Source organism: Talpa occidentalis, unplaced genomic scaffold, assembly GCF_014898055.3.
Source record: "Talpa occidentalis isolate TD23 unplaced genomic scaffold, MPIMG_talOcc4v2.1 talOcc4.9, whole genome shotgun sequence".
NCBI lineage: Eukaryota > Metazoa > Chordata > Mammalia > Eulipotyphla > Talpidae > Talpa > Talpa occidentalis.
Genome location: NW_023605305.1, coordinates 352,407 through 371,766, shown reverse-complemented (window position 1 = coordinate 371,766; position 19,360 = coordinate 352,407). Strand labels below are relative to the sequence as shown.

The window sequence follows — 19,360 nt, the reverse complement described above, 5'->3', positions numbered from 1 at the left end:
CACCAGCGGGCCGCAGGCCGCGAGTGTGCAGCGGGCCCCGGGGCCCCCCCGCGCCCCCGCGCCCGGCGCCCCGCTAGCAGGCGGCACCCTCGGCCGGGCGCGCCGCGCCAGTGCGCACGCGCGCAGGGCCCCGCCCGCGGGCGCGAGGAGGCGGCGAGGCGCGGGCCTCCCGGCGGCCTAGAGCGGCGGCCGGCCGCGGCGCGCCGGAACCGGAAGCGAGGGGCGCCCCGCCCCGGGCGGCCATCTTGGAGGCTGAGGCGGCGGCGGTGGGCTCGTCCCGGCGGCTCTCCGGCGCGGGCCCCTCTCCCGCTCCTGCTCCGGCCTCGACCGCGGCGAGCCCGAGGCGGCGGCGGCGGCCCACGCGCGGCGACGGGGAGAGGTGAGCGCGCGCCCGCCCGGCCTCGGCCCGCGTCCCCGCCGCGCCGCGCAGGCCGCCGCCGCGCTCGGGTCGGTTACGGCGCCCGGGCCCGCGCCCGCCGGCCGCCTGCCCCGCGGGCGCCGTCCCGCCGGGGTGCGGGCTCGGGCCGGGCGGGCCGCTCCCGCCGGAAGGTGTGTCCGCCGGCCCGCCCGCCCGCCGGCTCCGGCCGCGTCTCGTCTGTGGCCGCCGCAGCCACGCGGGCCGGCGGGAGCGGGCGGCGCTCGGGCTCCGGCGGGGGCGGGAGGGCGGCGTCGCCCGGGCGGCCCCCGCTGACCTTCACCCGCGGGCGGGCGGGCGGGCGGCGCTGGGGGCGCGGGCCCTCAGGTACCGGAGAGCGGGCTCGGGCTCCGGGGGCGCCGGCGTCTGGGGCTCCGGGCCGCCTTGGGCTCCCGGGCGGGGCGCGCCGGGGGGGCTCCCCGCGGCCCCGGCGCTGCAGGCCGCTCCTGAGAGGCCGCGAGGGCGCCGAGCCGGAGAACGGGCGTCTCAGGGCAGGGGCCGCGCGGGGAGGCCGGGCGCCGGGGCGCTGTACCGGGCAGGGTAGGGGCGGGAAGGCAGAGATCTCTGGGCGCCCCGAGGGGAGGCCCCCAGCGCGGGAAGCCGAGGGGCGGCGGTGCTGTTGGTTGGGCCACGGCCCCCCACCTTGCTCTTGGGTCGGGGCCTGGGGACCCGCAGCCGCCGGGCAGGGGCCGGGGAGGGCGTGGCTGGCGGGGGGCGGGGGCGAGAAGGAGCCACCAGCCTCCTGGCCTGGCATCCCCTTCCTGTCGCGCCCGCCGCCGCCCTCTGTCCCCCCAGGCCTCGGACCGGTGGTTTTCACAGAACTTTTCCTCTGTCTCCACATTTGTCGTGCTGAGAAACTCCGGCTTGTAAGGCAGCGAGCTGGAGCTTCCCAGGCCCGTCTCCCGCCCCCGCCTCCTGGCGGCTTCGGGGGGGGGGTCTGTTCCCTGCACACCTAGCCTGCGGCCTGTCGGGTGCTGCCCACCTGCCGTGCTCAGGGCACTTCAGGCCTCTGCCCTGCGCCCACTGCACCCACCCCTCGCCCAGCCTCTCCAGGGGCTCATCTCTGCAGTCTGAGAAGGAGGCTTTCCTGCTCCCCAGGGCTTCCGCCTGCTGTGGATACTGGGGGAGTGTGGTTCCGGGTTTCACCCAGTTTCCCAGGTGTAAGCCCTGTGGCCTTGCAGAGCACAGAGGTGGGGAGGGGCCCCCGCGGAGCCAGCCAGACTCCGGTGCCCCCACCCTGTTACACCACAAGAGACATTCTCCTCCCCACGTAGGGTCTGAGGACAGCAGTTGGATCTCAAGGTTATTTTAGTCTTTACACCTGACGCTGCTTAAGCGGAGGTTACATCAGGATGGGTGGAAAAGGAGAAACTGCAAGGCCTGTGGACGTCTGAGCGGGTGGGCAAGGGTGGGTCATCCACCGGGGTTGTCTCCTGGGGCTAGATGGGGTGGGCAGGGCCTGGCCCTGGCGCTGCTTGGTTGAGGGGCCGCCTGGCTCTTTGTGAACACAGGTGCTTGTTTTCTACAGATGAGCAGCAACAGCAGCAAGAGAGCCCCGACCACAGCAACCCAACGCCTGAAGCAGGACTACCTCCGCATCAAGAAGGACCCGGTGCCTTACATCTGTGCCGAGCCCCTTCCTTCCAACATTCTCGAGTGGTGAGGCTGCTGCGGGCGCGGCGCGGGGGCTGCTGGGTGGGCAGGTGCCCACAGAATCCTGCCTGCGGACTCGGCCGTCTGCATACAGGCAGGGGCTGTGGGGAGCTCCTCGGGGGCGCAGGGCCCTGGGGCAGCTTTGGGGTGTGGAGTGGGGCCCGCGTGTCTGGGAGCCCCTGCTCTGCTTCGTGCTGCTGCAGCGGGGCCTGTCTGGTGACTTGTGATGGGGTCTGGGCACCGGTCTGGCAGGCGCCCGGTCACCCTCGGGTGGACGGTTCCTCCCTGGTTGCTCTTTTTTTTCTTTTGGCGTAGAAGGACTGGGGTGCAGGCCAGAGAGTGGTGGGGGGTGACGGGCTCCACCAGAGATAGAGTGGGGAGCAGAACAGCAGGTCAACTGGAACACACTCCTGAGGGGAGCATTGGGGAGGCAGGAGAGGTCTGCTGCGCCCTGTGGGCAGCTCCTGGCTGGGGGTCGGACTCGGGAAGTGGTGGTGGCAGCCTGAGACTCAACCACCGGGCCGCCAGGGTCTTGCAAACAAGTTTTTTTTTTTTGGATGGTTTGTTTATTTGTGCATACAAGAACTGGGGTATAAGCCAGAATAGAGGGGATGAAAGGATTCACCAGAGACAGAGTGGGGAGGACAGGCAGATTGACTGGAATACACTGCTGAGCGGAGCAGCGGGGAGGCAGGAGAGGTCTGCTGCACCCTGTGGGTCACCTACCTGGCCAGGGATCGGACTTGCGCTGCAGTGGCTGCGGGCAGCCTCACGGCCCTATGTCTAATCCCTTGCGCCAACAGGAAGGCCCCCTGAAAACAAGTGTTTGGGTCCATGTTGTCGGCCAGCAGGCAGCATATGTTGTATGTCAGTCTTGTTCAGTGGATGCCCAAGGGCCTGGCGCATGTCATCCGGGAGAACTTGCCGTCTGCCCTGCGTGCCCGGTAGCTTCTGTTTTTCCTTTGTGCTGCTTTGGATTTTCTCAGGAACGCAGATGCAGTATTCCTCCTGCGCTGAGGCCGTGCCTAGTCCTCACAGGACACTGGTCCGGAGGGCACACAGCTGCCTCGGGTTGCCGGCTGCGCCCTCAGCCTACCTCGTGACCCCAGGCACTCTGAGCGCATGGGCAGGCCGAGCAGCACCTGGGGACCATGCTGCCTCCAGGTGCTGCTGCACAGTGTGGCGTTGCCTCCACCCCGCTCTGGCCTTGGCCCTCAGGCGTGGGTCTGCAGTGTCCCTGGAAGCGTTTGCCTCAGCAGGACCCGCACTCCCGCCTGGGGTGACTGCCTCTTGTCTCCACAGGCACTACGTGGTCCGTGGCCCTGAGATGACGCCCTACGAAGGTGAGTCTCTCTGGCCTGAGGAGCAGACGCCAGGCCGTGCCCCAAGCGGCCCGCTGCGCACGCCGGTGCTCCTCAGCCACCGCTCCTCTGGGAACATGTGCCTAGAGGCTGGTGTCTGGGGTTCCTGGCCTTTGTCCAGTCTCAAGCTGGACAAAGCTGGACAAAGCTGCTCCTCGGGGCTGAGCGGTCAGAGCTGGAGAGCAGACTGGCATGCAGTGTCCAGGACTGTTGCGGGAGGGGTCTTGCCTTGTGCCACGCCCTCTGACCAGGTCTGCCCGCTGCCCCAGCTCCAAACTGCTGCTGACGCTGAGCTGGCCATGCCATCCATGCCGCAGGTGCTATGCACGCAACAGAGCCGGGGCAGCCGGCAGCTCACCTCTGCAGCCTCAGCCTTGAGCTGGGCCCGCGTGGAGTTGTGGCAGGTGGACGGGCCTCGGCTCTCCACCAGCGGGTCTGCCTGCCTGCGTGGCGCCCGCCTGAGGGTCCAGTGGGAGGAGCGCTCTGCTGGAAAGAGCCGGTCCTGCCCTGGGCTGTCAAGGGGAGCCGCGGGCAGCGCCCTTGGGAAAGGCCCAGGATCCAGGGTGTCACCAGCTCAGCTGGCTCTCCTTTGGGCAGGCCAGGGACCGCCATTCGCATGCAGGCTGGGGATGCAGGGTGAACAAGCTACCTGAAGGTCACAGTTGGTGGCAGCGCAGGCTCGGCTTCAGGATGGCCCACGGGGGGCTTGGCGGTGGTGTGTTTTCCACACAGGAAGCCTGGCTGGTCCTGGGGTGGCGTGTGGGCCCATTCTGATCTTCCGCGCACCTCCTGGGACGTCCTGGCTCCTCCCTTCCAGCACCGCTGGCTAGTGGCCTTGGCTGTGGAGTCACCTCCGGGGGCCCAGAGTCCAGTGCTGGGCGGCCGCACTGCATCCTCGGGGGTTCCCATCCATCTCAGCTTGTTGACGCGAGCGTCACTTCAGCATGAGCCTCTGGCTGGTGGGTTGTCGCCTGGCAGCCGTGGCCGCCCCGCCCTGCAGAGGGGCGCGTGGTGAGAGGCCGCGCGGGGGCAGGGTCACCCTGTGTCCTGGCAGGCTCCAGGAGCTGCGTAGGCGGTGAGATGATCCAGCTCTGGGCTCGGCCAGCTGGAAGGTGGCTAGCGGGGTTACCGGGCAGTGGGCGTGGCAGGCAGAAGGGCTGCGGCCTTGGTGCGGTTGCGGGGGCGGTAGCGCTGTTGGGGGAAGTGATCTTGCACCTGAGTCAGGTCTGGGGTCCAGATACTGGTTAGGGCTTCAGGGAAGGGACTCCGCAGATGGGCTGCCAGCCCTAGATGGGGCGAGACCCCGGTAGTGTATCGGCTGCAGAGGGGTTGGGGGGGGACCTTGTGGTGGCAGAGGCTTGTCGGGTGACCCTGAGAGTGCTGGCCTTGGACGTGACTGGCCAGGCCTCTGGAGAGGGAGTGGAGGTGGCTGGCAGGCACCGGGGAGGGGCGGCCGTCGGAGGGAGGAGGAGGGTGTGGTGGTGCGGGAGAGCGGAGCCAGAATAGGGGTGATCTTGGCTGGGAGCTGGGGTGCTGGCGAGCAGCCTCCGTGGGCTCCTGATGCTCCGCGTTGGGTCCTAGGAGGGGCGCAGGTGGGGGGGGCAGGGCTCTCCAGGTCGGCGGTCAGCATGGCCACGCGGGGCACCGGACGCTGCAGGTGGTGACCGAGGTTCCCTTTGTCTGACTAGGTGGCTATTACCACGGAAAACTCATCTTTCCCAGGGAATTTCCTTTTAAACCTCCCAGCATTTATATGATAACCCCCAACGGAAGATTCAAGGTCAACACCAGGTAAGGCCTCAGTGCACGCTGCCGCGGCGCCGGCCATGCGTGGGCACCGGGTGACGGGCCATCCTTGCAGGCTGTGTCTCTCCATCACGGACTTCCACCCGGACACGTGGAACCCGGCCTGGTCGGTGTCTACCATCCTGACGGGGCTCCTCAGCTTCATGGTGGAGAAGGGCCCCACCCTGGGCAGCATAGAGACCTCGGACTTCACGGTGAGGGCTCTGGGGCGGGGGCAGCTGGGCTCTGTCGCTGCTGCCCGTGGGGTCCGTGGGTGTCCCTCCTGCTGACCCGGGAGGACAGCGGGTTCCCAGGATCCAAAGCGGCTGCGCGGCCTCACTGATGCTTGCCTCCCCACAGAAGAGACAGCTGGCCGCGCAGAGCTTAGCCTTCAATGTAAAAGATAAAGTCTTCTGTGAGTTGTTCCCTGACGTCGTGGAGGTAAGAAGCGGGGAGGCGGGTCTGCGGGCAGACATCAGAGGTGGCAGGCTCGGGCCACACCAGCCTCCCTTCGCCCTTGGGTGGCTGCTGAGGTCGTATGTGTCTGGAGTGGGGTCAGCGGCTAGTGCAGCCCGGGGGGCTGGGCACGGGCCTGAGGCCGGGGCTGTTGTCGCCGGGGCTTGCGACGCAACCTGGTGGCCTCCAGGAATGGCCACATCGTGGCCACATCACGTGGTGACCACATCGTGGGGCTCCCCAAGGAACCGGGGATCCAGGCTGACCCTTGGCTTTTGCCCTTTTTTCCTCAGGAAATTAAACAAAAGCAGAAGGCGCAGGACGAGCTCAGCAGCAGGCCCCAGACGCTCCCCCTGCCCGATGTGGTTCCGGATGGGGAGGCGCACCATGGCCAGCACGGGCTCCAGCTCCTCAATGGGCGCGCGCCGGGGCCCGGGCCTAACCTGGCGGGGCTCCAGCAGGCCAACCGGCACCACGGACTCCTGGGCGGTGCCCTGGCGAACTTGTTTGTCATAGTCGGGTTTGCGGCCTTTGCCTACACGGTCAAGTATGTGCTGAGGAGCATCGCGCAGGACTGAGCCGCGGGGCCCGCTAGGGCGGCCATAGCAGGGCTGGCGGCCGGGGCGCGGCTGTGCTCGGGCCGGCCCGCCGGACTCCTGGGTAGCTTTTTAAGAACCTTTCAAAGGAAACCGAAACCAAAGCGTGCGGTTTGGGTTTGAGGAGACGCTGGGCCCCAGGGCCGCGCCGAGGACGAGGGCCGGCCTGGGCGCGCCCTGTGTCTTGGACCTGTTTTAGGAAACCTGTTTTTCATTTTATTAGATTTGGTCACTTAAAAACACCAAACGCAGTGCCTGTCATTTCTCCGTGTGCGTCCTCCGTCCGTGGGCACCGGCCGGCCGCACCCTCGGGAGGACCTGGGGCCTGCTGGCCAGTGGCAGCCCCGGGGGCCGGGGAGAGGCCGCAGCCCTGCTGGAGATGACGCAGGCCCCGCGCCGGCCACCAGGTGTCGCCCTGCCTGCGGGAGCCGCTCCGGGCCGGGCCGCCCCAGGCTGCCTCTGCGTCTCCCCAGCCTGTCCCCAGAGGCCCCTCCCTGGCCTGCGCGGTGGGGTCTCCCAGACACGGCCTGGATGCCCCCGCCGGGCCGGGTGGGCTCTGCGGCCTCGGGCTGTCCCCGCTTGTCTCACGGGTGTGAGCCGCCGCGGTCACCGCTGTGTCCCCGCCCCGAGAGACCTTCCGTCTGGCCTCGTGCTGCTCGAGTGTCGGAGCCCCTCCCGGCTCGGGGGCAGGCAGGGTGGGCTCTGCCAGGTGGCTCTGGGCACGTGGCCGCAGCTGGGGCAGGACATGGGTGAGTGGCTGGGCCTGGTGGTGCCCTCACCTGCCCGCACAGGGCTCGAGCACTCGCCGTTCTGTGGGCCTCTGTTCGCTGTCCAGCCCCGTGAGGGGCCCCGCAGGCTGTGCTGGGTCCTGGGGGGGGAGCCCCGCCCTCCCCAGGGGGACCTGGGGCTGGCTGACCAGGAAGGGTGCCCCCTGTGGTTGTGGGCTGGAAGGTGGCGCCTTCCCAGAGGCTTGGAGCTCGGGAGAGGGGGCGGGCAGCCCTGGGTTCAGGGAGCCCTGGCAGGCTGGAGTCCCCCCCTGTGCTCGGGGTGGCGCCCCTCCCCCCAGCCACCAGCCAGGTGTGACTGGCCAGCTCCTGCTCCCCGCTTGTCCAGGAAGCCGGGCCCCTCGGCCAGCCCCTGCCGGGGAGGGTGCCCTGGGTGCAGAGGGCGGGCCCAGCCTGGGGGGACCCTCTGGGCCCCCGTCTAGGGTGGTCTCAGCGGGACCCCTCTGCGGGAAGGCGGTCCCTGGGGAGCTGCCCACTGTCCCCCAAGTTCGGCTGGACAGAAGTCCTGCTGTCGTGGCCGGCGGCGCCGTGGCTGGGGCGCAGGGAGCGCGGTGGCGGGGGAGGGCCGCCCCGGCCCGGACCCCGGGCCCAGCCCAGAGGGGCGGGGCTTCGCGGCCCGGCGAGCGGTTGGGGGCTGACCCCGGGCGCCGGCCCCGGGCCGCTGGGGCGGGGCTGGTCAGTGGGGCTCCCCGCCCCCGTCCCCGCCGGGCGGGCCGGACCCCCGGCGCCGCGGGCCTGCGGGGGAGGCTCCTATTCGCCCCCGCGGGCGGCGGGGCGCAGCGCGGGGGGGCCGGCGCCGGCCGAGCCCGCGGGTCCCGGGCGCGTCCCGCCGCGTCCTCCGCGCCCTCGTGCTGCCGCGGCTGCCGGCGGCTCCCGCGCAGACATGCACCGGCGGCGGCCAGGCGTCCCTCGGGGCCTCGCCCCCGCGCGCCGCCCCCGTGAGAGCGCTGGGCGCGCCGCGCTGAGCCGCCGAGCCGCCCGCCGCCATGCGCTGGGCCCGGGCCGCCGCGCTGGCCCTCCTCTGCGCCCAGCTCGCGCTGCCCGGGGGCGTCGCCGCCCGCAGGGAGCCCACGAGGCCGCGGCCGCCCGGCCGGCGCACGGAGCCCCCCAGCGCCACCGATCCCACCCGCGAGGGGCCGCCGGCCTCCCCCAAGGTACTGCCGGGCACCCTGGCCAGCGGCCCTGGGGGCTCAGGCCGCGCGGGGCCCTTCCTCCCGCGCCCCGTCCGGGCTGGCTCTCCAGGCGCCTGTCCTGTCCTGCGGCGGCACTTGGGGCAGGATCCCGGGCCTGGGGCGGGAACCTGTGGGCTGGGGCGGGACCCGGTGGGGGCAGGGGCTCCCGCCACCCCCGAGACCTGCTGCCCTTCGAAGGGTGGGGGTCTCCAGGCAGCCTGCCCCGGGGCAGGCGAGGCTGGGACTGGATGGTGCCCCGGGCCCCTGGAGAGCCCTGGTCTGGGCCGGCGCTGCGCAGCCCGCGCCCCGTTCTTGGAGTCCCTCATGCCCAGCCCGCCCCCCGGGTCCCTGCGAAGACAGGAGGGCCCCTGGCTGCTGTTCCGGCCTCCTGCTCTGAGGGTCTCCTGAGGTCTTGTGGGACCCCAGCAGCACCGGGGAGGGGGCACAGGCCCGGGAGGAGGCATCTGTGGCAGCCCCCAGCCCTCGCCTTTGATCTCACCTCCCGCCTCCCCAGGCGTCTCCGCCGCCAGCCCGGCTGCTCGCAGCCCACGCAGCCCCACCGCAGCCGGCGGCCCCTTTCTCCAGCTGTGCAGGCTGAGGAGCCGGCCCCTGGCCCTGCTGGCCGAGGAGGACGCTGCCCGCATGTACAGGGCACAGGGCCTGGCCGCAGGGCCCCAGCGCCGGCCGGCCTGCCGCCTGAGCGCCTCGGGGGCTTCCTGCTCACGTGAGGCCGGTGCGGGGCTCCCCGTCCAGGCCCTGCCCGCCGGCCACCGTGGACCCCTGAGCGGAGCGATGGGCACGTCTCGGGCGGCCGGCCCCGCTCTGCCCGGCCCCGCTCTGCCCGGCCCCGCTCTGCCCCAGTGGCCGCCGGGCCGGCTCTGGTCTTCCGGCAAAGCCCAGGGAACCTTGCTCCTGCCGCTCCTGCCCACGCAGCCGGGCCGAGCCCCGTGGGACAGGACGAGGCAGCCGCAGAGTGGCCCGGCCTGCGCGTGCTGGGGGCGCCTGGGGCGCCCCCACCCCACACGGGGGCCTGGGCTTCCGGGGCGACTGCCGCGGTCCTGGCGCCGCTGCGGCCCAGTGGCTGTCTGTCCTGCCCGCCCCGCGCCCCACGCGCCGGCCTCCGGCAGGGCCACCGCGGCTCAGAGGCCGGCCTGTCCCTGCCCTTCAGCCGCCTGCGGCCCCCGGGCCCGAGCTCTCGGACGCCCACGCGACGTGGCTGAACTTCGTGCGGCGGCCGGACACCGGCGTTCTGAGGAAGGGCTGCCGCGGCCGGGCCAAGACGTCGGTGAGCCGGGGTCCGTGTGTGTGTGGGGGGGGGGGGGGGGGGCCGCGCTTCCGCCGCGGTCCCACGCTCATCTGCCTCCCGCAGCGAGGTCTCCTGGGGCCCCCGGGGCCTCCCGGCCCCCCCGGGCCCCCCGGGCCCCCGGTGCTGTGGTGACCCCGGAGGCCTTGCTGCACGAGTTCCGGCAGATGCTGACAGGTAGGCCCTGCCCCCGCGCCCGGGCCGGGTGGCCCTTGCCAAGCCCCAGCCCTGGCCTGTCCCCACAGAGGCCACCGAGCGTCGGCTCTCAGGGCTGCTGGTCCCGCTGCTGCCCGAGGGGCCGGCCGGGCGGCTGCTGGCGGAGGCCTTCCACTGCCGCCTCAAGGGCCCGGTGCTGGTGGGCAAGAGGACACTAGCCGAGCTGCAGGGCTTCCAGGCCGTGAGTGGGGCTGCCGGGCTCACGCCCCGGGCATGGGGGCAGGGCTTTGGGACCCCGGGCATGGGGGCAGGGCTCTGGGGCCCCCGGCGGTGGGGGGCACAGCCATCCCTGGATGGCCTTTCATACTTGGGGTCCTGGAGCCGCACGGCGCTGAGCCGGGCCAGGGCGAGGCCCTCCTCTGGGCTTGCGGCCGGGCCAGGCTGGCCGCCGAGCAGGTGCCCCGACAGCACGAGGCTGACGCCCTCCCTGCAGCCCACAGCCCAGGGCGCCTTCCTGCGAGGGTCCGGCCTGAGCCTGGCCTCAGGCCGCTTCACCGCTCCGGTGACTGCCATCTTCCACTTCTCTGCCAGCTTGCACCTGGGTGAGCGCCTGTGTGATGGGCCTGGCCCTCATGGCGGGTGCCCAGCGGGTCCGCGGCGGGCGCCGGAAGTGTGTCCTTCCGCAAGGCCCGGCCAGCGCCCTGACCCACTGTCCCCACAGGTCTCGGGGAGCGGCCGCGTGGCCGGCGGCGGGCATGGGGCGCCGTGCGGCTGCTGGTCTGCATCGAGTCGCTGTGCCACCGCCATGCGTGAGTGGCCGCGGGCACCAGGGAGGGTGTGGGGGCTTTGGCAGGGCTCGGCTCTCACCTGGCCTTGGCGCCCGTCAGGTCCCTGGAGGCCGTCTCAGGGCTGGAGAGCCGTGGCGGGGTGTCCACGGCGCAGGTGCAGGGGCTGCTGCAGCTGCAGGTGAGTCCGGCCATGGCATGCTGCAGGCGGACCCTGACCCGGGGCCTTGACCCTGACCCTGACCTGGGCCCTAACCTGGGCCCTGGCCCTGACCCAGACTCTGACCCTAACCTGGGCCCTGAACCTGACCCGGGCCCTGGCTCTGACTCTGACCTGGGCTGGGGCACGGCCGGCGGCGGCTGATGACCTCCCGGGGCCACAGGCGGGCCAGTACGTCTCTGTGTTTGTGGACAACGGCTCCGGGGTGGCCCTCACCGTCCACAGCGGCTCCAGCTTCTCCGGCCTGCTCCTGGGCACCTGAGAGGGGAGCAGAGGCCTCGAGGCCACGGCGTGACACAGCCCCGCTGCCCTTGAACCTGTGTTTGCCGCAATAAAGCGCAGGAGCCCTCCCTGCTGCCTGGTCACTGCGTGGGGGGCGGCCGGGCGGGGGGCACGGCAGGTGGGGTCCCTGCTTTGTGGGTGGGTGCATCCAGGCCCCGCCTGCCGGCCCAGGAGACTGAGGCAGAGGCTGGACGTGGACCCCGGGGGAGGGCAGTGAGGGACAGGCCAGGCTGCCCAGGGCTTGTGGCCATGGCCCTGACTTCGGGTGCTGTGGCTCAGGGCCCTGCCCCCTCACGAGGCTCCCACTGTGTCCCGGCTGTGTCCCGGCTCCTCTGTGGACCAGGGGGTGAGGCTGGGGATCCCCTCCAAGGCCCTCCTGCCCTGGTGACAGGCATCCAGGGGAGCAGCAGGGGCCAGCTACAGCTGGGGGGGCAGGGCTGGGCCGCGGAGGCTGGAGAACGCAGGCTGTTCTCAGCCCCTCCCCCGGCGCCCTTCCTGCCTGGGGGCTGCAGCCGGGACCTCCCTGTGGCCTCGGTTAATGAGGCGGGAGGGCTGCTTCGGGCAGGCACTGGGCTGTGCCGTGGGGGCAGCCTGGCCGCTGACCCGTGCCTGCTCTCTTCCTGGTCCCCCAAGGTGATGCCTGGGGCTGGCTGAGGGGGCTCGTGAGGAGGTGGGAGCTGAAGGGTGTGGGGAGGAGTCAGCGCCGAGGTTGCTGGGGGGCCAGAGCCATTGTCCACAGCAGCAGATCCGGGCGGGGGTGGGGGGCGAGGCTCTGCACTGGCGGCCAGGGGTGCTGAGAGCTGGTCGCAGGTGCCTGGCAGACCCTCGGGTCCTGCCCTGGCTGCGGCAGGCTCTCGGCACTGCCAGGTCATCAGGGGCCTCCCCCAGACCCATGGAGCGGCGATGACAGCCGGAGGCCCGACCCTGTGTGCGGCAGACAGGCGGGGTGAGGCGGGCGCCGGGAGCCCGTGGGCAGGCGGCCAGGTGAGGGCCGCAGCCCGGCGCCCAGCCCCACCTGCCCCTGTCTGCCCCTCTAATGGAAGGTGATTAGCCGCTTAGCTGTGATTCCCTGGAATGTGCTGTCTCCCGACAGACAGCCACGGGTGTGGAGCCAGCGTGGGGGCCGGGGCGGTGAGGGGCCAGGGCGTGAGCTGGGCTGGTCACAGCCCAGGCAGCCGGCCCCCGGGACGCAGCTTGGGCTGGCCTCCTTCCGAGGCCCCGGCGGGTGCCGGCCGGTGGGAGTGGCTGCTGCTGGCCACGGGGCTGTGGCTGGTGGGGGCGGCCTCTGGCCTCTCCAGTTTCCCTGCTGGGCACTGGCCAGTGTGGGTTGACCCCCTGACCCTGTGCCCCTTGCTGGAGTGGCAGGAGGTGCCGGGCTGGCCTCGCTGAATCTCCTGGGGTCACTTCCCAGAGCCTCCGTCCGAGCCTGCACCGGCCAGGCGGGTGGGGGCCTGCTGGGCTTGGACATCGCCCTGCACCCTAAGCCGGGCAGTGCCTGCCCCTTCCTCCAGCCCAGGCCCAACCTAGGACACGAGGACGCCGGGGTCTGGACGCTGAGGGGACTTGGCCTGCCCCCGAGGCCCCGGTGAGCTGCCCCGGCTTGAGCGCAGACAGCAGCGTAGGCATCTGGCTCAGGAGGGCGGGAAAGTCCTCTGGGGGCCAGGACCAACCGCCAACTTGGGCGCTGTGCCCCAGCCTGGACCTCGGTTGGAGCCAGAGGGGCAAGGCAAGGGCAGGGGGTCAGCGGGCACCTGGGTGGGTGTGGCTGCGGGGAAGACTGGCCCTTGGTGGTGCCTGGAGCGTCTCTGGCCTGGGCCAGGGCTGCGGTGGCAGGGCCGGCCTGCCGTGCCCCGGTTGGGTCTGTGGGGGCCTCTTCCCTGGAGCCTTTCCTGTGTCCCGCCCAGGTCACAGGCTGGTCCCCACCAAGCGGCCTCACTGGACTCCAGGAGGGGGCAAGACAGAGCCTCGTCTGCCCCAGCCATTGTCCTGCGGCCCGACCGTGGTGAGCGCAGCGCTGAGACGGGCGGGGCGGGCTTGGGCCTGGGTCTCCTGGGCCGGCAGCTGTTGGGGCGCCCGTGAGCCGAGCCTGGCGGTGTCGCAGCGCCTGGCCCCGCACAGGGACAAAGGGCCTTTGTTTGGGAGTTGGGGTGCAGCCCGTGCCGGGGCAGTGACTCACGGCTCCTCCGGCGATAGCATCGGCGCGTGTCACCCGCCCGTGCCTGCCGCCCCAACCCGCTCTGGGGACCTGGGCCTGTGGGGCGGGGGCACGGGAGAGGGCGGCGTCGGCTGGCGGCCCTACCTCTGGAACGACGCCTCCAGCAGCCGCAGTGCGGGCCGCTCAGCCCCGAAGTCCCTGGCCCAGGAGGTGCAGCCGCCCTTCCAGCACCTCGGGCGGGGCGGGGCGGGCCGGGCCGGGCGGTCACACTCACCGGCCTCGAGAGCCGTCCAGCATCCAGCAGGCGCCGGGCGGGGGGAGGTGCAGGACGGAGACCCTGCGGGGGTGGGCAGCTGGTGCTGCAGGAGGAGGCTGGGTGGGCTCTTCTTTGGTCTCGAGCTGGGTCAGGCCCGGGCAGTGAGAGGCAGGAGCTGGACACCAGCCTTCCCTGGGCTCTGGGCCCACCTGATGGCCGTGCCGGGTCAGCGGCTGCTGGCGCTGTTTACTCTGGAGCCGGCGCCACCGTCCAGGCTCCCGCCTACCTGTGGCCCTGCCTGGCCTCCACCTGTCAGCACCGCCCCGAGCCCGCGTCGGCCTGCTGCTGGGCGCAGAGGAAGAGGGGGGCAGCGGGCACCTGCACCCAAGCACCCCGCAGGTGGGCACAGGGCAGGGGCACCCCCCGCCATCCCGCCGTGTGGCTGGGACAGCAGCTGCCTGGCGGGCCTCTTTGCCCCTGCTCAGGCCGGCCGTGCCCCTGGGTTCAAGTGGGGACCACTGCAGAGGAGTCCCCATGCCCCCACCTCACAGGTCCTTCAGGGCGTGGTCCCCATGCCCCCACCTCACAGGTCCTTCAGGGCGCTGTGCTGGGGAGGCAGAGCTCTGTGCCCTCATCCTTAGCTCCCAGAGGCAGCCCCAGTTGCCCCCAGCTCCAGCCTGTCCAGGACACATGTGGGGAGGGGCGGGTGGGCCAGGGGCACCAGCTTGCGTCTGCACCACACCTGTCCTGTGGCCTGGGACTCTGGCCTGCAGCTGGGCATCCCGGAGCAGCCCCCGGGTTGAGAGTCCCTGCGGCGCACAGAGCCTGAGCCTTCCACACCGTCCTTGCTGGTGCCCGCCCTGGCCGCAGATGCCTGGAGCTGGGCGCGCTGCGCGGCTGGAAGGAGGGCAGGCCCCTGGTTCCCAGACCCAGTGCTGCAGGCTGGCCAGAGGGGCATTCAGGCTGGCCAGAGGCAGGTGAAGGAGAGGCCGGCTGGGCTGGGCCTGGGCCTCCCCACCACCCTTGGGACCACCCAGCCACTTCCAGCAGACCCGGCGTGGGGGAGGGGCGGGCCCTTGCGGAGGGAGGGGGAGGTGGGTCACGGTCGCGAGACACCCTGCAGGGGAGGGGCCTCAGGGGGTGCGGGGGCTGGGTGGCTGTTCTATTCTCTTTGGGGTGGTCTCTGAAGTGGGTGGGGCCACTTGGCTGCAATGTGGCAGGGTGGGGGCTAGTGCTGGGGCTTCTGCAGGAGCTGCGGGGCCTGATGGGGGCGGGAAGCCGGGAGCAGCATCCACAGTGGGGAGGGGGCTGGGGAGGGCAGGCGCCCTAAGCAGGCATCCCAGGTGGGGCAGGTGAAGGAGGCTGGGGGGGCGGGCAGGGGGACGGTAGCACCTTCCGGAGCAGAGCTGGGGGTGGGCAGCGGAGACCAGAGGAGCCTGCTGTGGGGCTGAGGAAGCTGCAGTCAGGCCAGGGCCTGGGCGGGAGGGGCCCCTGGGTGCCCGCCCGGCCCAGCTCAGGGCTGGGAGAGTCAGCCCCGCCCCCACCAGGTTGTTGACACTGGAGGAGTCTCTGAGTCTGCAGCCTCCAGCCTGCGCAGCAGGAGGGCAGAGAACCGGACGCTGCCACTCAGGGTGAATGGGGCTGCCTGTGTGTGGGGGAGCCGCCAGCCTGGGCCGCACCCCAGCACCCCACCTCCCCTGGGCTCCTCGAGCCGCTGGCAGGCCCCCATCCGCAGCCCTCTGGGCGGGGGTGGGTGTGTGGGGTGGGGTGGGGCTCCCAGCAGGGTGTGCCCACCATAGGCCCCACCCTGCAGCCCCCTGGAGGCCCAGGCTGCAGAGGGCACAGAGGGAGTGGGGGCCGGTGGCCGGGCTGGGGGGGTGCAGACCCAGGGGGATGGCAAACGGTGGGGTCCCACTGTCAGTGCTGGGGTGGACCCTGCAGGTCTACACTCCCGCAGCCGGTGTCGCCGCCATCCGGGCCTGGGCGAGCCGGAGGCACTGCCCCTGCCGTCTCCCGGACCACGTTCCTTTCCTCTGTAGAAGCAGCGTCCTGATCTTGATTTGTTTATTTATTTATGCACAAAAGAATGGGGGTACACGGGCCTCCCCGGTGGCGCAGCGGTTGAGCGCTGGGTTGCGAAGCTGCTCGCGGCCTCTGCAGCGCCGGTTCGATCCCTGGCTGCTCCCCGGCCACCGGAGGAGGGTCCCACATGGCGCGCAGACTCCTCCTGCCGCCCGCTGCTCCCCTCAGCAGTGTGCCTCGGTCCTTCTGCCTGCTCTGCTCCCCGCTCTGGCTCTGGTGAATCCTCTCGCCCTCCCGCGCTTCTGACTGTACCCGGTGCATGTATAAACAAAACAAAACAAACAAATAAATAAAAATAAATAAAACATGCCTCTATTTAAAAAAAAAAAAAAAGAATGGGGGTACAGGCCAGAGGCAGCCGATAGCTTGATAGCACCAAGACCTAACCCCCGTGCCCCCAGGGAGGCCCCGCTAATAAATGGTTTTAATTGAACGTTCAATCTTGAGATCACTGCAGGTTGTGTTGTGAGGAAGCCGCCTGCCCGCCAGGCCCATGTGGACTCTTGCGTGGCAGCACCAGATGAGGACACAGGCGCCCGGACCCCACGCTGCCCGTTGGCCCCTGGCAGCACTAACCTACCCCCGTGCCTAGGACTCTGTCCGTCAAGAATGTTCTGGAAACGGAAACACAGCTCTCTGGCCTTGGTCCCAGCTGTGGATGCTCCCGAGGGTCCCTGCTCCGCTCCGGGACCTGCCAGGCCTCCTGGGCTGCCCCATCTGTCTTGGGAGGATGAGCGCTGGCAGCGGGGGTGAGGCAGCCGGGGAGTGCGTGTGGGCAGCGGGTGCCAGCGTCCTGGCCCAACACCTGCTTTCCAGGCTGGCCAGGGAGGGGGTGGGCCAGGCCCCCAGGAGCACCCTGTGGCTGGCAGCTCTGGCGGTGGCACTGCCTTGCCCGCTCTCCGGCCCTCACCCCGCAGCTCTGGTGACTGCCTATTGGGCTGGGAGAGGCGCGTGTCCTGCACCCTACACACCCCCACACTGCTGGTGCCATCTGCTGGCAGCATGGACCCCACGGCCAGTGCCCAGAGGGGGCGGGTTCTGGTGGGTCCACAGCCAAGAGGAGCCGCAGCAGGGATGGGGGGTTGCAGAGGCTGGCAGGCTGCCCAGAGCTGGGGCCACGGAGGGCCGGGGCCAGGTCCCCTGGGAGGGCTCTGGCTGTCTGTGCCGACGTGTCCTGCGGTAGGCTTGGGGGCCAGGGCAGGCCTGCTCAGCTTCGGGTGGAGGGCTGCATAGCCCCCACTCCCGTGGGCCCCTCTGCGTGTCACCAGCACCCAGGCTGGCCTGTCTGCGGCCCTACATGGTCTTGGGCCTCAGGCCCCTGACAGGATGCCGTCCCGGACCTGCAGCCCCAAGTGGAGATGGGGGCCCTTGTCCTGGGAACTTGGGGAAGCCCGCGGCCAGCTGCGAGGTGGCCAACTGAAAGGGCCGCGGGGACCCGGCACCTCCATGCCAGCCCCTGCCTTCCACACTCAGGGCGCCAACCTCAATACCCCACTCGTCTCTCCAGTCCGGGACCCGAGTCTTTGGCCTTTAACAGGGAAGCGGCCCACGCGGCTATGTGCGGGCCCCTGAGGTGGGCCTAGCTCCCCAAGTGGTGGCACTGGAGGTGGGGTGATCGGGCGTGGTCAGGGAGAGACGAGCCCCAAGGGGGGCCAGGGCCCCGCTGGGGGCACCAGGAGGGCTGTGGCTATGCCAGAGGAGGGTGCACGGGGGCCGGGCAGGCTGGGAGAGGCCCCCCAGGGCTGTCCCCCGCAGCCCCGGCCAGCAGCCATAGCGGGCCCCGCGCCAGGACCCTGGCGAGACCAGAGCGTGCATTGTCACCTCCCGTGGGGGAGGGCGCGGAGGACGGAGGCCCCGGGCGCGGCAGCGGGGCCCAGAACAGCCACCAGCGCCGCCTCACGCCGTGTCATGGCTCCCAGGGCGAAGTCCTGGGGCTGGCCCAGAGACCGCAGTGCAGGTGCACCAGGAACGCCGTAAAGGCCGGCGTCCTGGCGGAGACAGCGGGGCCGACTCACGGTCCAGCTCTGGCGGCAGCTCCGAGTCCCCGGTGTTTACACGCTCGCTTTGGCACGGCTGGCGCAGCGGGAACAGATCAATCTAAGATTCCGAGCCCAAGAGCAGCTTTTTAAAAAAACAGTTGCAAAGCGCAAGGACCCGCACACGCGACGGAGATCGCCCGGCTCGGTGAGCGCCACCAGGGCACAGGCGGCGGGACGCGTGGGGAGCCCGGCACCCGCGGGGCAGGGCCCTGCAGAAGGGGCGCCAGCAGGGTGCCCGCCGGATCCGCAGGACATGGCGCTTCCGTTCTCCTGCCCACACAGGCCTGCCAGGGCCGCCAACCGCGGCGGACGGGAGGGGGTCTCGCCCCTCGCCCCCCAAGGCCAGGCATCGTCCAGTCCGGGCTCCCGTGGCTTCCGGCAACCCCGGGCCTCCTGGCCCCACCGCGAGCGGCGCGGGCCCGGCGGGGGCGGGCGGGCGCAGGCCGCGCTGTCCCGGCGGCGCTCAGGGGATGCCCGCCTTGCGCTGGCAGCACTGCGAGGGCGGCGCCGACCAGTCGTAGACGTAGGAGAGGCGCAGCTGCACCTCCCGCCGGCACAGGCGGCCGTCGCGCGCCAGCGAGCGCTGCTTCTCCAGCATGTCCTGCGGGCTCTGCTTGTGCGTCACCAGGTACTGGTTGCTGCAGCCGCGGGAGCGGTACTCGGTGTCGAAGCGCGGGTCGTGCTCGCGCCGCACGTCCACCGGCGCCAGCCAGGCGCCCAGCGACACGTCCTCGCTGTGCCAGGCGCGCAGGAACTCGCGGCTGAGGCGCAGGTAGCGCACCAGGTCGGCCGAGAGCACGTAGCCGCCGCCCAGCGCGTAGGGCAGGTAGTAGTCGCACAGCTGCCAGGCGGCCTCGCGCCAGCGGCCCCCGGGCTTGACGCGGCCGCGGCCCGAGAAGAAGCCCCAGTACAGGCGGCGGCGGCGCGCGGGGTCGCGGGCGCGCAGCTCGGCCAGCAGCGCGTCCAGCCGCGCGAAGGAGTCGTCGTCCGCCTTGAGCACGAACTCGAAGGCCACGTGCTCGTCCAGCCAGGCCAGCATGGCCAGCACCTTGGCCGCCAGGTTCTCGTAGGCGTCGCGCAGCGCGGGCAGCAGCAGCAGGTCGCCGTGCCGCGCCTGCTCGCGCTCCAGCGCGCGCCGCTCCTCGGCGCCCAGCCCGCCGGTGCCCACGGCGAAGCGCGCCCACACGTCGCCGCCCGCGGCCCCGGCCGCCAGCCACGTGCTGCGGACCGCGGCGCGCCGCTCGGCCGCCCGGGGCGCGCTGGCCACCAGCACGGCCAGGAAGCGGCGGCGCGCGCGGGCGCGGGCGCGGGGGCCGGGGGCCGGCGGCCCGGCGGGCGCGGGGCCCGCGGGCGCGCAGCGCGCCAGCAGGAGCAGCGCCGCGCCGCCCAGCAGCGCCAGCGCGCCCAGGCCCAGCGCCGCCCGGCGCCGCCACGCGCGCCGCAGCGGCAGCTTCATGGCGCCCGGCGCCGTCACTGGCCGCGCGCTTCCGCCCGGGGCGGCGATGGCGGCGCCGGCGTCCCCGGCGGCGCGCGCCCCGCCCCGCCCCGCCCCTTCCCGGAAGGAAGATGGCGGCCGCCTGACCGGCCCGCTGGGAGGCGTCCCGGGCGCGCAGGCCCCGTCCGTCCGTCCGCGGATCCCGGCCGGACAGCGCGGCCGGCGGGTGAGCCCGCGGGGGGGGGGCGGGGGCGGGGGCGGCGTCGACCCCGACGCCCGACGCGCCCGCGCACCGGCCGGCGCGCGCGACCTGAGGGACGTGGCGGCGTCGCCGGAGCGGGGCCTGCGGCCGCGGCGCCCCGGTCCTCGCGCGCCGCCGAGGCGGGCAGGGCGCCCGCGACCTCGCGCCCCCGCGGCCGCGCCG

At 71.9% G+C, this 19,360-nt stretch overlaps 3 protein-coding genes across 5 annotated transcripts; 2 read left to right on the top strand and 1 right to left on the bottom strand.

The window, feature by feature from the left end:
• Positions 1-322: 322 nt before the first annotated feature.
• On the top strand, positions 323-6,525 carry UBE2J2 (ubiquitin conjugating enzyme E2 J2). Of its 3 annotated transcripts, none has more exons than XM_037500187.2 (7): positions 323-379; positions 1,944-2,074; positions 3,371-3,411; positions 5,118-5,220; positions 5,291-5,429; positions 5,575-5,655; positions 5,964-6,524. In XM_037500187.2, exons 2-7 carry the CDS (start codon positions 1,944-1,946, stop codon positions 6,246-6,248), a joined length of 780 nt encoding a protein of 259 aa, XP_037356084.1. In that variant the 5' UTR covers positions 323-379; the 3' UTR covers positions 6,249-6,524. The 3 variants fall into 3 exon arrangements, with proteins under 3 accessions (XP_037356084.1, XP_054547374.1, XP_054547373.1); XM_054691399.1 differs by lacking the exon at positions 323-379 and adding an exon at positions 517-549 and having other exon boundaries at positions 5,964-6,525; XM_054691398.1 differs by lacking the exon at positions 323-379 and adding an exon at positions 1,419-1,813 and having other exon boundaries at positions 5,964-6,525.
• Positions 6,526-8,037: 1,512 nt separating this feature from the next.
• C1QTNF12 (C1q and TNF related 12) lies at positions 8,038-11,031 on the top strand. The gene is given in 11 exon segments (XM_037499467.2): positions 8,038-8,422; positions 8,738-8,947; positions 9,085-9,278; positions 9,392-9,508; positions 9,593-9,643; positions 9,646-9,703; positions 9,772-9,923; positions 10,176-10,284; positions 10,404-10,491; positions 10,570-10,648; positions 10,851-11,031. Coding segments are annotated over 11 exon segments (1,542 nt in total). The 3' UTR covers positions 10,950-11,031.
• A 6,926-nt stretch (positions 11,032-17,957) lies between these two features.
• Positions 17,958-19,001, bottom strand: B3GALT6 (beta-1,3-galactosyltransferase 6). Its single transcript, XM_037500426.2, has one exon. It carries the CDS (start codon positions 18,955-18,957, stop codon positions 17,965-17,967), a length of 993 nt encoding a protein of 330 aa, XP_037356323.1. The 5' UTR covers positions 18,958-19,001; the 3' UTR covers positions 17,958-17,964.
• Between the last annotated feature and the right edge of the window lie 359 nt (positions 19,002-19,360).

What these genes read in the sequence shown, in the direction of transcription:
- B3GALT6 (XM_037500426.2), bottom strand. Translation starts at nt 18,957, where the DNA reads ATGAAGCTGCCGCTGCGGCGCGCGTGGCGGCGCCGGGCGGCGCTGGGC.
- UBE2J2 (XM_054691399.1), top strand. Translation starts at nt 1,944, where the DNA reads ATGAGCAGCAACAGCAGCAAGAGAGCCCCGACCACAGCAACCCAACGC. An exon ending in CCTTCCAACATTCTCGAGTG is followed by an intron (nt 2,075 to 3,370) that starts GTGAGGCTGCTG and finishes TTGTCTCCACAG; the next exon opens with GCACTACGTGGTCCGTGGCC. An exon ending in TAGAGACCTCGGACTTCACG is followed by an intron (nt 5,430 to 5,574) that starts GTGAGGGCTCTG and finishes GCCTCCCCACAG; the next exon opens with AAGAGACAGCTGGCCGCGCA.